The 19110-nt window shown below is 39.9% G+C and overlaps 1 protein-coding gene across 2 annotated transcripts in view; it reads right to left on the reverse strand.

Annotated features, from left to right (window-relative positions):
* The window catches only part of NAV3 (neuron navigator 3), a 228717-nt gene that overhangs the window by 12776 nt on the left and 196831 nt on the right, over positions 1 to 19110 (reverse strand). The window contains exons 26-35 of one of the 2 annotated variants that reach the window (XM_075274312.1): positions 15597 to 15769; positions 14679 to 14744; positions 11820 to 11973; positions 10060 to 10234; positions 7997 to 8103; positions 6505 to 6600; positions 5612 to 5777; positions 4441 to 4676; positions 2142 to 2293; positions 401 to 472 (exon numbers count right to left, since the gene is read on the reverse strand). In XM_075274312.1, the coding sequence (XP_075130413.1) occupies positions 401 to 472; positions 2142 to 2293; positions 4441 to 4676; positions 5612 to 5777; positions 6505 to 6600; positions 7997 to 8103; positions 10060 to 10234; positions 11820 to 11973; positions 14679 to 14744; positions 15597 to 15769 (1397 nt within the window). The remainder of the gene's footprint in view (positions 1 to 400; positions 473 to 2141; positions 2294 to 4440; positions 4677 to 5611; positions 5778 to 6504; positions 6601 to 7996; positions 8104 to 10059; positions 10235 to 11819; positions 11974 to 14678; positions 14745 to 15596; positions 15770 to 19110) is intronic. The other variant, XM_075274311.1, reaches the window with a different exon arrangement.

Here is a 19110-nt window from a genome sequence, read left to right on the forward strand (position 1 = left end):
CCTGCATTCATACTGCATATTTACAATACAATTGTGTGTGGACTTTCCCTAGAAGCAGCTCAGAATATTACAGCCTGTTTTATAATAAAAAGGAAGTTAGACAGTATATTACAAAAATATCCACCAAACCAAACACCCCTGACACAACAGCGCAAAAAATAAATAAATTGTGATGGGCACGCAGGTACACAGCTCATTACCAGGCAAATGTCTGATTACTGGCTGTGACTGTAACAATGTGCACTTGTGTGTCCATCACATGACCATAGACTGATTTTTATCCACTGCTAGTAACAGAATGAATGACAGCAAGCTGAGTTGTATTAAACTGTGGTATTTTAATAGTTTCTTTACTTATAGGTAAAAATACATATAAATATATTTCACACAACACACCTACCTGAAATTGTGATGTAATTCTAAATTTGGCGAAGACAAAATACTTTGATTCATGGTTCCAATAATGTATGGACTGAAAGAAAAAAAGGATAGGTACTTTATTAAGTAACGCTAGTTAGGAGCGTTCACACTACCGTCTGTGTCCGACATGCAGGGTTTTTCTGTCCGCTTGAAAAGTCGGACATCTTTACATGCGGACAGGGAAGGACGGGCACGGAGTGCAAAAGAACGCACCCGTAAATAAATGACAGGTGTCACGGACACAGCTAGTGTCCGCTCCTAATGTCCGTGCCAGATTTTGAGCGGACACTACCTATCGGACACAGACGGTAGTGTGAACACCCCCTTACAGGGAAACAACATACTGTACATTAAAAACATAGAGAAGATAGATCATATACATATATATTTACAAAAACTGTTTAAATGCAAATGTAATGCTGTTTAGGGTAACACCAAATGATATTGTTTCTTATATTAGATTACTTTAATACACAACAAATGTTTAACTTTTTTTTTTTGCTAAACAACAGAGCTATGGGGACAATTGTTTTTTTATGGGACAAGTTGTAGATTTCATTGGTAGGTAAGATTTTGGGGCACATACAACGTTTTGAAAGCTTTTTATTCAGTTTCATTGTGGTAAAGGGATAAGCAAAACAGCAATATTCTTGCTTTTTTTATATATATTTTTCACCATACAGGCAACTCACAGCACCCCACAATCATTGCAGTGTGTGAGCCCTCTTTCTTTGTATGTCCCTGACACCAATGACCTTGGTATCTAGAAGATTAAGCAACCAGGACTGGGCTCATCTCTGATCCCAGCCATTACAGAGGGAGCCCATGTGTCAGTCACAGCTACTGTGCCCCCATGATCACTATGGTGTACACATATGCCATTTTATTGGAAGGGCTCCCTGCAGATGAGGACTAGGTTCATTATACAATACTGTATGTCTGGTACCTACTTATGGATTGCTTATATTGTATTGTATATACAAATGTTATCAGTTTTAGATTTTATATAGCAATAAATGGCAATTCTAGTGTAAAATAAATATATCCTCATGTAGTACATGTGTATGATAACAGACAAACAAGTCATTGTATACTGGAGTCCTTTTTTAATTTCAAAGTCTACAGAAACCGTATCATAAACCATGATCCTGACATACACTGATTCTACTGTAGACGGCAAGAAAACAATATTTATAAGCGGAACTTCACAAGATATTAAGCTCAGCAACACAGTAACCCACACATCTAGTTCTAGCCTCTGTAATGAATGATATTTATCAAACTTTAGTCTATACAGAATGCATGTATAAGGGAAAAAGTCTACAATATTGTTACTGAAAGAAAATCATTGATGGTGCTATTGCAAATACGCAAAATACGCCGTGATGATACTACAAAGTCCTCTATATTTGCTATACAATTTACCGTACTCTTTTCTATTATATATCCTATGATTTGCTATGTTGTCCCTCTAGTTTTCAAAGAAGTTTTCCAGGATCACGATAGGGATGGCCTATTGATCACCTATTAAGAACGGGATCTTAGCAACCCTTCAGTTGAATTGGGCTAATCTGCAATACCAGACAAAGCCCAAAGACAATGGTGGTGCTGTTTATGCCAAACAAAACAACCACTTTTTATTTACTCATAAATGTTTACATTTTCATCATTTAGTAATACAAATAAGATTCATCAAATAGTTTTCTTAATAAAATTATTACCATTTGTTGTATTTACAGTTTAGGAATCCATTGAAGATATCACTTAGAGATCCTATATGATGAAGATTATCCAGGATTATCACCAGTGGGGTATCAGTATCATTATCAGCACTGCACTGATCTGCAAGGTTGGCGAGATATTGGCGCAACTCCTTAAAAAGTAAGAGACAAAATGTTAGTAACAGCACAGCCATAGAACTACAACAGACGGTCAACTTATTTACATTCACTTTTCTAGATGTTTGTGAGAGGAAGGTATGTACAACTGTGTTGTTTTGTTTTTTAATTGGTTTGCACCAAAATTATGCCACAACTTTTTCTGGAATTCTGTTGCAACAGCAGTATTATATCTAAGTCTGCCCCGTAATGTCTAAATTAAATGGCATCAGTTATGACAACTGCAACTTCAGGGAATTCTTGCATATAAATGCATGAGTATAGTTATAATTTGTATAAAAACATAAGCCAAGGCCCAAGTGTGAAGAGAACCTACCATAGTATCTATCTTACAATTTCAGGGTCTGTCCAGTTCTTGTGATTAATGGTGATTGGAGAAGTGGGACCTCCAATACTCTAACACTTGTTACAGAGGACCTTTCACCATTTTGGGCACATGCGGTGTAATACACCACGAGAAAGTCAACAGTGTGCTGAATTCAGCACACTATCGGCTTTCCCATTCTGTGCCCCTGCTGAAGAGCTATCGGTGCAAGTACCATAGCTCTTCACGGTCAGAAGGGCGTATCTAACAGTCAGGAATGCCCTTCCTTACAGTAGCGTCTATTGTGCTGTACTGTGAGAGGGGGAATTCCTTACCACCGAACGATGATGCTGAGCGGTGAGGAACGCCCCCCAGTACTCGTCTATGGACAAGTACTGTGAGGAGAGGGATGGGGCGTTCCTTCCCGGTCTCACAGTACAGCACAATAGGTGCTACTGTGAGGAAGGGCATTCCTGACTGACTGGCAGAAACGCCCTTCTGATTGTGAAGAGCTACGGTACCGGCATCAATAGCTCTTCATGGGGGCACAGAAAGGGAAAGCAGAATTCAGCGCACTGTCGGCTTTCTAGCAATGTATTAAACCACATGTGCCCCAAATGGTGAAAGGTCCTCTTTAAGTGTCAATCATGGCACAACCCATTTAAATACTGTTAAACTATGTCATGCAATAGTTGCATGGTAATATAGCAGTGAGGTTAACCAGTTAAGCGCCATCTCTGGTTTAACTATTTTAGTGCTGGATCCGGCAGCTGCGGATCCAGTATAGGAAAGCTATGCCCATGAATGTGTGGGTTATTTAATCAATCAGCTGGGGGGTTCCTTATATAGAGAATCTTTGGAGGAAACAAGTATTTGAGTATTACTCTATGGGGGACCTGCCCTAGTGAACTGAGGACTCACACATAAGTGGTTGATTGGGGTAGCTTGGCTATTCACACACAGATCCCATTTAGCCCTAATTCAGTTGACCATTTTATCATGTGGTTATTTAGGCTTTTAGGTTTATTAATAAAAGTTATATTTTAAGTGCACTTTCCCATTTTTCATTATGGTAATATAGCAGTAACTATAATGTATAATTTATATTACAAATAGCGTTACATAGACAAATGCATCATTAGCATATTAACTCCTTCATATATACAATCATACTAGAAACAAAGTCCACCCTCTTTGAAATTTATGGTTTATCAGGACATAATAAAAAATGTTTTTGTTTTTTTTAATGTCTTAAAATTAGGCACATAGAAGATCAGATCAACAATACATGGCAAATGACACTATTTTATTATTTAACAAAAACTAGGGAAAAATGCAAAAGCAATTTGTGAAAAACCTAAGTACACCCCATGAACCATGAGGCCTGTAAGAACTACCTTTAGCAGAATTTTCTTGAATATATTAGTTTTCTGTATGACTTTCCCATTATTCTGAAGGACTTTAGTCCCACTATACTTTACATTGAGGTTCATTGAGGTCTGTGGGCTTCGTATCTGCTAAATAAGAAATGGTGTAATTTGTTGTATTCTGTTGCTCATCTCAGGTTGTATTTCCCTTATTTTAAGACTATCTTCAGACCAGATGTTTTATTTTATTATGACCTGATATGTAAGACCATAGAATCCAAATACTGTAATGTTAATGTGATCTTTATTTTGTTCACACAATGGATTCAATCTAAAATATTCTGTTTTGAATAATACATTGTTGATTTGTGATAGTTTGGTCAAAAATGATATGTTTTTCTTGTTCTGGAGCCTTTTGAAGGGATTCATAAAAGTGCTTTTGCTTACTCACTTTACTTGATTTGTGATCGACATTAAAGGTTGCAATGGCTTCCTCAATTTTCTTTCTGCCACTTTTATTTACAACATATTCTGCAAGTTTGTTAGCCAGATATGTCTTTCCTGTTCCACTGGGTCCAGATAAAATAATTCTGCGATGCTCCATCAATAAATTAAAGTAACGCTGAGTAATTGGTTTAGGAATAAGGGTATCAAACACAAAACTGTCCAGGCTGTTTTCACCTACACCTAGGAAGAGAAGAAAATCACAGTTGACTGTCATCTATCTGTGCAAATTGAAGTTATGTTTACTAGTGTTGGTACATATGGTATATCAATCATCAGAATATATGGTAGTATACACAAGCTTGAAAGCAAGTAATGTTACACTCCAGGAAAATAATTACACTGTGCGAATACAAAGTCAGATTTTGCAGAACTAAAGTCTATATACATTTATTTAAAAATGTATATGCAGTCTCATTTATGTCTACAAATAAAATACGTTTAAAGGGGTTTTCCCATCTCACTGTTTCAGCAGATTACCTGCTGTCTCTTCTCACTTCCTGTATGTTTTTCCCCCTCCCCCTAAGCTTACTGAACGGGACACTATGAAGTATCACAATACTTATGTAGATCACCTAATATGCACATGCTTGCAGAGAACAAACTCGGTGTTATCATAGAGAGATAACAGACCGGGCTTTATCAGCAAACTGCAATTAGCTGAACTGATTGTCCTGCCAGCAGAGCAGTGAGTGACGTCACTTGTCCTACCACACAGGTCCATGATTATGGTAACACTGTGTAAACAATGGGAGGAATAAGTTCACATAGCAGGAATACAAAGCACCATTTCTAAAGCAATATATTTAGGAAAAGTCTTCAATTTAAATAAGCTACCAGTATAGATAGGATCCTTGAGACGGGACAACCCCTTTTAATATACACTTTATATATCACATGCTAGAAAAATTTTGCAACCATTAATTTTAAATTGCTTTAACTGGTCAGTGGAAAAATAAAAAAAAAAAAATATTTTTTTTTATTGCAAATACTCTACAGTTACATACCTACAGCTCATTGGTTAAAGACAGCAAGCACACCCATATATTCTTTTCTTTTGTTGCTTCTAGACAATCTCAGATAAAGTCAATTAAAATGATTTAATATATTTACCGTACCTTTTAAGTTCACAGTGATGATATTATCTCCAACCAGATATCCACAAGGTAGCATTTCAGGCACTTCTGTGTTATTTGATCTAACTACATCACCAATACTATAACTAGTGATGGCATCTGAGGATAAGCCTAAACTAGAAGCTGGATCCAAACGGTATACATATTCCTAAAAGTGAACAAATTAAAAGATTACACTGTGTAAAATATAATGCAAGGATTGAACAAAGTAAAGCAAACTAAAGAAACATTTCACAATAACCGCACTGTATATAGTTTAAAAAACCTGAGATACTACCCCTTGCCTTCAACTTCCAGTAGAAGAAAATCTGTCCTAGTCATGTGATGAGCACAAGACTCTGTAAACTGGTTTTGACGCAAACTGTCCATTTATGTGATGATCACAATGCCAGGACAGATTTTGACAAAATGAATGACAACAAGCAGAGATATGCGATGAATATTGGAGAGGAATTCCAGTTCTACTTTTTCCAGTCCTCCCCCCGTCATAATATGAAATTAATACCCTTCTAGACTGTGGTGTGGCAGTACATACACATTAATTCCAATTGAAAGCTTCTTAAATCTGCGATCAATATAGGGAGCAATTATATGACTATTTTCACAGTATGATATAAACCCATGAAGATAATGAAGGACTAAGCATTCATTTCATATAGGTGGAGTGCACTGAAATAGCAAAAATGTAATGTCCTGAGTGGCTCTAATACTGATAATTCTGTTTTATGATAAATTGTTAGGAACAGACTCATCTCTATAGCAAATAAGTGCAGTATACTACTTAACTGTGTTAGACGTGCAAAATACAATAACACAATGTGTTAGGCAACATCATAGAAAATCTTAAGATCAAACCCAACAAAATCTGAATATACCTTAAAGAGGCGTCTAATAACTGCGTCTAGAACATCCCATTTGGTTTTTCCACTCACACCAATAGAGCCTATTAAATATTGATGACTTTTTGCATCCTATAAAAAAAAAAAAAATTCACATAGCATTCATAATCATAAAATTTATGAAGTGAACATACATTTCTTTAGCCTTCTAGTTAATGAACAGAGGCCTAAAAATGAGTTGGAGTGAGCGCTAATACTTTATATCATTGTTTACAAATTTGAGGATTTTGAAAAAAAAGGTTGAGCAGGAGATTCACAAATAATTAAACTTATTTACGCTGGGTTCACACCAGCGTTCGGGTCTCCGTATTAGGTTTCTGTCTTCTGCCAGCAGAAGACGGAAACCTGTCAGACCGTGTCCGGCCGTGAGCGCTGGTGAGTGTTTTATGCTCTCCGTTGCGAAACGTTTTTTTTTAAACCGGATACAAAGTCCTGCATGTCCGACCCTGTGCCCGGTTTCGCCGTGGAGAGCATAAAACGCTCACCGGCGCTCAAATGAATGGGTTTGAAACATGACTGCAGGTTTCCGTGTCCTGCCCAGTTTCGTGCAGGAAACGGAAACCTGCAGAACGGAGACCCCGGGCATATATGTGAACGAGCTCTGAGATACAGAACATGTGCATTATATAAAGCAGTATACAGGAGCAGATCCTCCACTACTGATAATGTAGCAAATATGGACTGAAGCATTGTATTAAAGCCATGCTTCTGTTGGAAATGATGGGACACAGACTGCAGTCAAGGGGGCACATTTATTATGGTCGTACACCATTTTTGTGGCATAGAAAAACAGTCCTGCTTGTCACCAGTACCAATTTCCTGAAAGGGGGCAAGGTGAGGGGTGTGGCTACAGAATCAGCCCAGTCACATTTATTATCATTTACATCAGTTCTTTAGCAGAAAAATCACAGCCGTAATGGCCCATAATGTTTTCGTAAATGGGAGCTAAGCTGCCTCGCTGATGCCTGGTCACTGCACAGTGCACAAAGCCAACTGACTCTGGTCCAGTGTTGTATATATGAGCAACAGATAAAGCCCCATACAGCTGATCTGTTTGCCCTCACGATATTTCATGGGCTATCCTAAAGATAGGCCATAATATCAATATTTCTGGATAAACCCTCTAAATGAATGTTAATTCATTCGTAGCAAATATTTCATCGCATCAAATACACACGTGGACAAAATTGTTGGTTCCCTCATTTAATGAAAGAAAAATCTACAATGGTCACAGAAATGACTTGAATCTGACAAAAGTAATTTTGTCCACGTTTGTACTGTATATTGTGCAACAAATGTTTAATGACTGTTACATCTATAGCTTGTATAATTTTAAAACAGGTTACACGAGACATATACAGCTTCATCATATACCAAGCTTAATATTTGCAATAATTTGATTAATGGTTAAGCTTACAGGCATCAAAGACAAAGATTCAGCTTGCTCCTCTAGTGTCGAAATAATTACCTTGGTGTGTCCAAATCCTCTGTTAATAGATACTAAAATTTTGACACTTCTTCCTTCTTTGTGACAAGTTCCATTTCTAGCATCTTTAGCATCATCTAATAAAATATCTGTTGTAAGAAAAACAAAAAAAAACCTGTCATATTACGATGATGGTCACAAATAAGACACATTGTTGTTTTGGTACTATAGTAATAGAGGCAGATACTTGGAAAAAGATGAAGATTGCAGCACTCCAGGGTCTTCAGTTAATTAAATCCTTTATTCACGCATCATTTTAAAAACAAAAAAAGTACCGTATTTTTCGGACTATAAGACGCACTGGACTATAAGACGCACATAGGTTTTAGAGGAGGAAAATAGGGAAAAAAAATTTTGAAGCAAAAAATGGTAAAATATTTAATATATGGGAGTTGTAGTTTTGCAACAGCTGCAAGGCCACATTGACAGGTGACCCTGCAGCTGTACGGGGACGCATAGAGTGTTTTTTTTTGCGGGGCCAGAAGTACTTTTTAGTTATACCATTTTGGGGAATATCTATTGCTTAGATCACCTTGTATTGAAAAAAAAACCTGGTGGTTTATGATATATGATTTTCTACTTTTATATATATATTCTAGGGACAGGAGGTGATTTAGAACTTTTATTTATTTCATATTTTTATTATATATTTTTAAAGCTTTTTTTTTTTTTTTTTTTTTTTACTATTTTATTCCCCCCCAGGGGCTTGAACCTGCGGTCACTTGATTGCAAGTCCCATAGACGGCAATACAACTGTATTGCCGTCTATGGGACATTCTGTCTATTAGTATTACGGCTGGTCATAGACCCAGCCGCAATACTAATATAGCCGTGACAGGCCTGGGAGCCTTCATTAGGCTCCCGGCTGTCACCCGAACAGGTCGGCTCCTGCGATATCGCCGCGCAGGAGCCGGCCTGCAATTTCACAGGTACGGGACCGGTGGGGACCGGCCCCGGGGGAGAAGGGGCCACCGATACTGACCCGGCATCCGCTGTACTAGAGAGGCGGATGGCGGCAAGGGATAGATGCCATCACAGGTGCCGGGGCCTGAGACATCGCTACGCTCCTCTGCCCTGCATGAAGCCAGCGGCGGGGGGGACGGAGGAGCGGAATAGCATCACTCCTCCCGCTGCTGGCTTCATGCAGGGCAGAGGAGCGTAGCGATGTCTCAGGCCCCGGCATCTATCCCTTGCCGGCATCCGCCTCTCTATTATGGCGGGTGCCAGGCGCCACATTCGGTCTATAAGACGCACCCTTCTTTTCCCCCAAAATTTGGGGGGAAAAAAGTGCGTCTTATAGTCCGAAAAATACGGTACACATACCAAAAGTGAAAAAGTTAGAAAAAACACATGTGAGCTAAAAAACGCCGATGCGTTTCGGGGCTCAGGGTCCCCTTAATCATAGCGTTAAGGGGACCCTGAGCCCCGAAACGCGTCAGCGTTTTTTTAGCTCACATGTGTTTTTTCTAACTTTTGCACTTTTGGTATGTGTACTTTTTTTGTTTTTAAAATGATGCGTGAATAAAGGATTTAATTAACTGAAGACCCTGGAGTGCTGCAATCTTCATCTTCTTCCAAGTATCTGCCTCTATTGCTGTTTGTTCCCTATAAGTCCAGGGACCTCTCAAACCCCTCTTTTTTTTTACTTTTTGGTACTATAGTACTAAAGAATCGAGTGATTCTTATACTACATATTTAGGAGGCTCTACTATTTCAGCTTACTTTATGTCTTATTACAATTCTGTATCCATAACAGTATTGTGTATTCAGCTTATCCTATATTTATTCTGCTGTTCAGCCATCATAAGATCAAAACAATGGACTGAAACATTTATAGAATGAAGGATGCCAACAGATCGCCTTCCATTTACATCCTCCACCATTCACTCTAACATTAAAAGAGATAAGACACTTTCTTCTGTCTTGTTTGTTATTGTTGTAAAGTCCAGTGAACCGAACAATGGACAGAACAACAACAGTGTGAACTTAATGTACACATAAAGCACTAAGTGCGGAATACCTCCGTATAACTACATTATGCATACCTGTTGCTATGGTTTCTGTTATATTTAGATTATTTAACGACAGACCTAAAGACTGCCGAGAAGAGGAAGATGATGCACAACTCGATGATTCTGAAGACGGATGTCCTGGTTTTCCTGGTGGGTTCGTCTCGGCCTTTAGCCTGTCATTCTCAGCTTTGAGTATTTCAATTTCATTCTGTAATATACAACATCAAGTTAAAGTTTCAGCTCCATATACATTAAACATTGGCAAAACAAATTTAATCTATCTAAAAACTAAATTAAAAACTAAAATCGGGAAACAGAAAGCTTCAAATTTCACTGACACAAGTTTTAACACCTCAATCATCAAACAAAAGATACATTCTAAACCCAAAAGGTGCTAATGAAAATCTGCCATGACAGATGTCACATTAAACAAATGCAATAATTCATTTTTCAAAAGAAACTGAGCTGTGCAATGAATTCTCATTTGTAGACTTCTGTCTGTTCTATCTGATTAGATACTTACTTCAATGGATTATTGAAGGACACTTTCACATGGCTGTAGAGGTGTCGTTCCTCACCTTACCTTTTGGCTGAATATGTTCAGAAATGTCACCAGATGGCCATCTTATCAAACATGACAGTATTGTGATACTCTGTCACAAAGTGATATGTTACATGTGCAGACACCTAATGTTTGTGTTGTAAAATGGAGCATGTGAAAGGTTTTGCTGCCATGTTGTGATATTGTATTACATTGATTTAATGAAAAACTGGAGACCATAACCAAATCTATTTAAAGGTAAGGGTGAACGCATCTGTATTTTACAGTAGTTTTTGTCCAGAGCAAAAAAGACGTGCCTACTTATATTTTCTCTGTTTACAATCTACTCCAAGTTTTCACTTACAAAATACTGACTGGAATACCATATGGAGGGGCAAAATGGTGGCTCAGTGGTTAGCACTACAGTCTTAGAGTCCTGGGTTCGAATCCTACCAAGGATAATATCTGCAAGGAGTGTGTATGTTCTCCCTATGTTTGCGTGGATTTCCTCCCATACTCCAAACACAAACTGATAGGGAAAAATGTACATTGTGAGCCCTATGTGGGGATCACAATCTACATTAAAGAAAAAAAGGAATACAGTATGGTATCTTAAGGAACCGTTTTTCTTTTCTATCATTTCCGTGCATGCTCCTTAGAAACAGCAGTCAGTAGTTGATTCTATTCTGGTTGATTCAATATACTTTAATGTATTGCTAGTATCCATGAAATTATCAATAATATATATATATATATATATATTTTTTTAAATGTAGACTGTGAGCCCCATATAGGGCTCACAATGTACATTTTTTCCCCTATCAGTATGTCTAACCACTGAGCCACCATGTTGCCCCCAAATTATCAATAATATTTGTGCTGTTCATGTGTTTAATAGATATTTCCTTTTTAGTCAAAGTAACATTTTACTTTATAGGGGGTTTTCTACAATAGACTTGCTGTTTGGCGCCTCCTTCTGTTACCCAGGGTGCTGTTCAGTTGGTGCAGGGATGATGGAATGGATTATGCACCATGTACAAAGAAATTATTTTGCTCGGTTAACTCATCCAATGTCAATGAGACACAAACTAGTGAGAAATCAACCAGAACTATTTTCTGCTGCACTTGTCAAATAATAATATAACATTGGAAACTTTCTCTCCATAAATAATGGAGGCCTTGTGTCTTGTACAATGGTTTATGGGATAATTGAATAGTCACTATTATAGAAGTTCAATGTTTAATCACTTACCTGCATACGGTTCATTGCTTCTCTGATTTGGTCAAGGTGATGTGCAGAACTGAGGGCTTCCAGGCGTATGTCTGTTAACTTTAGCTCTTTTTCCCGAAGTTCACCTTTGAGCTGTACAATAATCTCAGTTTCCGCTTCAGTACATTCACAGATCCTTAAAAGAAAAATGACCATTTGCTCTTAGTTATTTGTGCATGAACTAAGAATTAATTTTGTGATCTCAGTGTAAGAGTTGTATTCGGCAAAACACAATTTTATTTAAAAACTGTAATATTTAACATAAAAGGGTGTTCTCCTATTTTATTTTAAAGTTCATTTTTTTCAATTATTTCAATTACTGACTAGAATTAAAATACTTTGTTTAGAAAATAAATACCCAGACAGAGCATACTGGGTTACTGTAGTAGAGGCCCCTCGTACATAATATTCTTTAATTAATTTGGGCACACAATGGCTACAGTGGGCTTCTTTTCCTTTAAATGGGGTATTCTAATGATAGAATCCCTTTAAACTAAATACAGGTAGGAATACTCTTAAGAAAGGCTACTCTTCTCTTACCTTTATTATTCTGACATGCGCCGCCGTTTCTGAGAAATATCTTTTCTTCCTTATGTAAATGAGCACTCCCCAGTGCTGCTTGAAAACTCTCAAGCGACGCCACTGTCTTCTTCTCTGGACCTCTCTTCTCTGTCGCTCCCATTGCGTCTACGTCCCAAAGCGCTGACTGCGCATGTCCATTGGCCATTTTCCTGTGGCCAAACGGGAGAGACCACAGGAAAATGGCCGACGGACATGCGCAGTCGGCACTTTTGGAAGGAGACGCAATGGGAGTGCAAGAGAAGAGTCGGTCCGGAGAAGAAGACAGTGGCATCGCTGGAGAGTTTTCAAGCAGCAATGGGAACGCCCCCCATGCTGCGAGAAAACTCATTTACTTAATGAAGAAAGAAGATATTTCTCAGGAAGAGCAGCGTGGATCAGAATAATAAAGTTAAGAGAAGAATAGCCTTTCTGAAGACTATTCCTAAGTTTATTTAGTTTAAAAAGGGATTCTAATGACAGAATCCCTTTAAAGGATTCAGCAGGTTCATGTATTACATGGAGAGCCCAATGTGTACTGCTCCACAGCTCCTGTAAAGGTGCTACAGGAGGACGTAAAACACTTGCTGCCATGCCCACTTAAGCTGGGGATTGTAGCATTAAGATACCAGGTGTTCAGTTTTGAGAAATACTTCTAACAAAAAGAATCCGCCAAAACAGTATACTCCATTAAATAGATAGGTTTAACACATTCAGAGCTATTCATTTGCAGTTAGTATGGAACATCTGAACATTTTTTCTGGGTCACAATTGGTGCAAAAACACTAGGGTGAAGTGGGGTTAGTTACTACCAAAGATCTAAGTTGTGCACAGATAAAGATTTTTATCCCGAGAAGTAAACCAATATTATTTCTTCATTAGACTGAGTTGTGGTTGAGCCCTGTATTGCCCAAACTTTTGTTATAGAAAATGGAACTAATGTTATATTTTGCAGCAGCGTTCTCACTTTTTATGTCCCCGTTCGATTAAAGATTATCATCAATAAATTGTTTTTAAGATGTGCAAAGAATGTCAGCACAAAAAGCAACCTTCATACCCTAAAATAAGTTACTGTGTGGTTTTAAAAAAAATTCTGACATGTCAAAAGACATTCAGTTTTTAGCAGTTGGAGAATGGTATTTCACAATGATGAGAATTAAAGTGCTTAGGAAGAACTTGAAGGGCCTTTGTCTTTTTAGCTTGCAGAATTTGCACTTGCAAAGATTGCCAAGCTAAAGGTCCTTTAACATGAGCTGATAATTGGTCAAACAAGTACGACTAAGAAAACTGACCTATGTAGTCAGCTAACAAACTATGTATGGGGTAATACAAATGCCCGTTCATCCCCACCCCATACATCTGGCTGTGTAAAAATCTGCTAACTGATGCCAATCTATCTGGTGGCCCAGTGAACTGCTAAGATGCTGCAACAATCACTGGCACAGCGCGAGGAACAAGTTCAGCAGCTGCTGAAATGCCAGAGTAGGTGGATCATCGACGGCAGCAATTTGCTGAATATAGGCGGATCATCAACGCCAAAAACACGCAGACGAAATCATGGGCAGAGGCTTGTTATTGATAAATACTAAAAAATTAATGCTGACAGAACAGACACTTAAAGACTATAATGTGCATTAATTATACCAAGCAGCAAATCATCACAGATTCTGGAAACCCAACTTCAAAAACTGATGCATTTCTAGAACATGTTGTTAGTTTCTAAATCTTGTTCTGCGTCAGAGTTAGGGCGGGTTCACATCAGCGCCCGAACTCCGTTTTCAGGTTTCCATCTTCTGCCGACAGAAGACGGAAACCTGGCACACAGTGTCCGCCATGAGCGTTTTGTGCTCTCTGCGGCAAAACCGTTTTTGTCCAACTTTGTGCCCGGTTAAAAAAAAAAAATGGTTTCGCCGCGGAGAGCACAAAACGCTCACAGGCATTCACGGCCGGGCACTTTCCAAACCCATTCAAAATAAATGGGTTTGAAAAATGACTGCAGGTTTCCGTCTCCTGTACAGTTTCGAGCAGGAAACGGAAAACTACATAATGGAGACCAGGGTGCAGACAAGAACCCGTTCTCATACCCAAATACAAGCTTTTTCCTCTGTGCACACACTTATAAGGATACAGTCCACTTCATTAAAGTTACTGTACTTCAGATTTTCTAAAAGATTAGGAATTTCAATGTGTTTGTGAATTGTCACTCGATTTTAGTACATGCAGATTTGGAATTCCAGTAAATAGGGCTCAGTCACATGCACCACACTGTCTTATGTGTTTTACCGTGACCCATGCTTGTAGCTCACAAGGCCAGTTTGCTTTTTCTTTGGTGGCCAAATTAAAGCAGACCTGAATTCACATAACATAAAAATGCAGATTTACTAAAATAACATAGTTTATAAATACTGAACACAAAAAAGCATGTACAAAAATGATTTCATCCAGGTCCAAATCAGTTTATCTGACCTTCACCAACTCTCACTGTACTGCACTGACTAATTCTTATTCGAGAAATTCTCTAGCTTCATTATTATTTTCTAATGTATACAACAGGCAACATTCAGTGTTATATAGTGTCTTGAAGTTGACTTAAAACAATTTTTTATTTTTATTTTTTTTGCTAATCATCTATCTTAAGAAGGCAAACTTTAGAACTTTCTACAAATATCCCAAAATGATTGTGCTATGTCAAACTACGTGAAATTTCCAAGTATTTTTATTTATTTTTACAAATTGTTTATTTATAACCAATAAAGCAAACAAAAAACACAGGAATTACATATCATAAAAACCACATAAGGGTCCATTCACACGGAGGAAAATGGTAGGAATTTGGTGTGGAATTTCAGCACTGGAAAAAAGCCTCCTATTGACTTCAATGGGTTCCTTTTTCTACTAGCTAGCAGAACTACCAAATTCCTCACCATTTTACTCCGTGTGAACGGAAACTCCCTGACAAACAGGAGACGGCAAACAGGCCTAGTAAGGGTTGCCATATCTATATTCTGTCTTTCATATCTACAATTCTGTATATTATGTTATAATCCAACTTTATGTAGTTAGTACCCACAAGACCTGCTGTATAGGAGATGCTAGGACCCAGTTGTTTAGTGATTTACAATATGCATTACCCACCAAGCTCTATATACTGTATTTATAGAAAAACAAAATAGCACTTCACAGAAAAACCGAGGAACTTACTCTGAGTTGGACGGTGACTGTTTCATTGTAGAAGAGCTGGAATCTCCAGAGTTATGTTGCAATTTTGGAGAGGACGGTACAGAGGAATCTGTAAGTTCTTCAATATCTGAATGGGAAGATGGTGGTTTGTTGGACTTCTTCTTACCAAAGGCTTGCTTGAAGGAACTTCTTAACTACAAAAAAATACAGTTTATATACCTACTGCATATAAACACAATTTATCAAAACAATAATGCAAATGTGTCCCTCCTTAATTCTCCTCTTGGATGGACATGTTCAGATAAGTGTGACCCAAATAACAACTTTTTGCAATATTCAATCACAAGGTAATTTACGTTCCTATATGCTAGCTGCTCCCTTCCAAGGGGTTGGATATCACTATATTTATTTTGTATATTATCAGAAATTGTTTCTAATTTGGTTAAGGACTCTATAGCTGTTTTCTATCCTGAAAATATCGATGACCTATCTTAAGACTAGGTAATCGATATCAGATTAGAGGGGATTCAACACCTGACATCCCCTACTGTGCTCAGTAGCTGATATTCAGAGAATGGAGCGCGATTCAGACAGCTCTTTGTTCTGTGTAGTGGCCGGACCAAGTACAACAGATCTGCTCCCATTGACTTTAATGGTATCTAAGCTGCAGTATCTCTGTTTACCATTGCACAGAGGATAATCTGTTCTATTATCTATGTATCAGTTACAGAGATCAGATAATTGATGGAGGTGCTGGATGTCAGACCCTCACCAATCTGATATTAATGACTTATCTTTAGAATAGGACTCAGTGGCGTAACTAGGAATGGCGGGGCCCCGTGGCGAACTTTTGACATGGCCCCCCCTCCCCAACTGACACCGATGTCGAAGACCTCGACCGACCCCCTCCTCCGCACTCTATTATGTCCTTTAGTAAGCCCTGCACTCTGTATTATGTCCCATAGTGGCCCCTGCACACAGTATTATGTCCCTTACTGGCCCCTGCACACAGTATTATACCCCAAAGTGTCCCCATATGTCCCACTGTGGACACCCATAGACAATTATTATACTCTGGGGTCTTTTCAGACCCCAGAGTATAATAATAGGAGACCCGGGGAAATAAAAACATAAAAAATTACTGTTTCTTACCTGTCTCCGGCTCCTATGCTGTCTTCTCCGCTGGCGTTCTTATGAAATGACGTCAGACGTCACATGACCTGGATGCAGGCCGGGTTCATGTGACGTCAGAGACGTCTGAAAGAAGGCCTGGCAGGATCGTGGAGTGGTAATTAATAGAGATGAGCGAACACTAAAATGTTCGAGGTTCGAAATTCGATTCGAACAGCCGCTCACTGTTCGAGTGTTCGAATGGGTTTCGAACCCCATTATAGTCTATGGGGAACATAAACTCGTTAAGGGGGAAACCCAAATTCGTGTCTGGAGGGTCACCAAGTCCACTATGACACCCCAGGAAATGATACCAACACCCTGGAATGACACTGGGACAGCAGGGGAAGCATGTCTGGGGGCATAAAAGTCACTTTATTTCATGGAAATCCCTGTCAGTTTGCGATTTTCGCAAGCTAACTTTTCCCCATAGAAATGCATTGGCCAGTGCTGATTGGCCAGAGTACGGAACTCGACCAATCAGCGCTGGCTCTGCTGGAGGAGGCGGAGTCTAAGATAGCTCCACACCAGTCTCCATTCAGGTCCGACCTTAGACTCCGCCTCCTCCGGCAGAGCCAGCGCTGATTGGCCGAAGGCTGGCCAATGCATTCCTATGCGAATGCAGACTTAGCAGTGCTGAGTCAGTTTTGCTCAACTACACATCTGATGCACACTCGGCACTGCTACATCAGATGTAGCAATCTGATGTAGCAGAGCCGAGGGTGCACTAGAACCCCTGTGCAAACTCAGTTCACGCTAATAGAATGCATTGGCCAGCGCTGATTGGCCAATGCATTCTATTAGCCCGATGAAGTAGAGCTGAATGTGTGTGCTAAGCACACACATTCAGCACTGCTTCATCAAGCCAATACAATGCATTAGCCAGTGCTGATTGGCCAGAGTACGGAATTCGGCCAATCAGCGCTGGCTCTGCTGGAGGAGGCGGAGTCTAAGGTCGCTCCACACCAGTCTCCATTCAGGTCCGACCTTAGACTCCGCCTCCTCCGGCAGAGCCAGCGCTGATTGGCCGAAGGCTGGCCAATGCATTCCTATGCGAATGCAGACTTAGCAGTGCTGAGTCAGTTTTGCTCAACTACACATCTGATGCACACTCGGCACTGCTACATCAGATGTAGCAATCTGATGTAGCAGAGCCGAGGGTGCACTAGAACCCCTGTGCAAACTCAGTTCACGCTAATAGAATGCATTGGCCAGCGCTGATTGGCCAATGCATTCTATTAGCCCGATGAAGTAGAGCTGAATGTGTGTGCTAAGCACACACATTCAGCACTGCTTCATCAAGCCAATACAATGCATTAGCCAGTGCTGATTGGCCAGAGTACGGAATTCGGCCAATCAGCGCTGGCCAATGCATTCTATTAGCCCGATGAAGTAGAGCTGAATGTGTGTGCTAAGCACACACATTCAGCTCTACTTCATCGGGCTAATAGAATGCATTGGCCAGCGCTGATTGGCCAGAGTACGGAACTCGACCAATCAGCGCTGGCTCTGCTGGAGGAGGCGGAGTCTAAGGTCGGACCTGAATGGAGACTGGTGTGGAGCGATCTTAGACTCCGCCTCCTCCAGCAGAGCCAGCGCTGATTGGCCGAATTCCGTACTCTGGCCAATCAGCACTGGCTAATGCATTGTATTGGCGTGATGAAGCAGTGCTGAATGTGTGTGCTTAGCACACACATTCAGCTCTACTTCATCGGGCTAATAGAATGCATTGGCCAGCGCTGATTGGCCGAATTCCGTACTCTGGCCAATCAGTGCTGGCCAATGCATTCTATTAGCTTGATGAAGCAGAGTGTGCACAAGGGTTCAAGCGCACCCTCGGCTCTGATGTAGGAGAGCCGAGGGTGCACTTGAACCCTTGTGCACCCTCAGCTCTGCTACATCAGAGCCGAGGGTGCGCTTGAACCCTTGTGCACACTCTGCTTCATCAAGCTAATAGAATGCATTGGCCAGCGCTGATTGGCCAATGTATTCTATTAGCCTGATGAAGTAGAGCTGAATGTGTGTGCTAAGCACACACATTCAGCTCTACTTCATCGGGCTAATAGAATGCATTGGCCAGCGCTGATTGGCCAGAGTACGGAACTCGACCAATCAGCGCTGGCTCTGCTGGAGGAGGCGGAGTCTAAGATCGCTCCACACCAGTCTCCATTCAGGTCCGACCTTAGACTCCGCCTCCTCCAGCAGAGCCAGCGCTGATTGGCCGAATTCCGTACTCTGGCCAATCAGCACTGGCTAATGCATTGTATTGGCTTGATGAAGCAGTGCTGAATGTGTGTGCTTAGCACACACATTCAGCTCTACTTCATCGGGCTAATAGAATGCATTGGCCAATCAGCGCTGGCCA

The sequence above is a fragment of the Leptodactylus fuscus genome, chromosome 5 (assembly GCF_031893055.1).
Source record: "Leptodactylus fuscus isolate aLepFus1 chromosome 5, aLepFus1.hap2, whole genome shotgun sequence".
Classification (NCBI taxonomy): Eukaryota; Metazoa; Chordata; class Amphibia; order Anura; family Leptodactylidae; genus Leptodactylus; species Leptodactylus fuscus.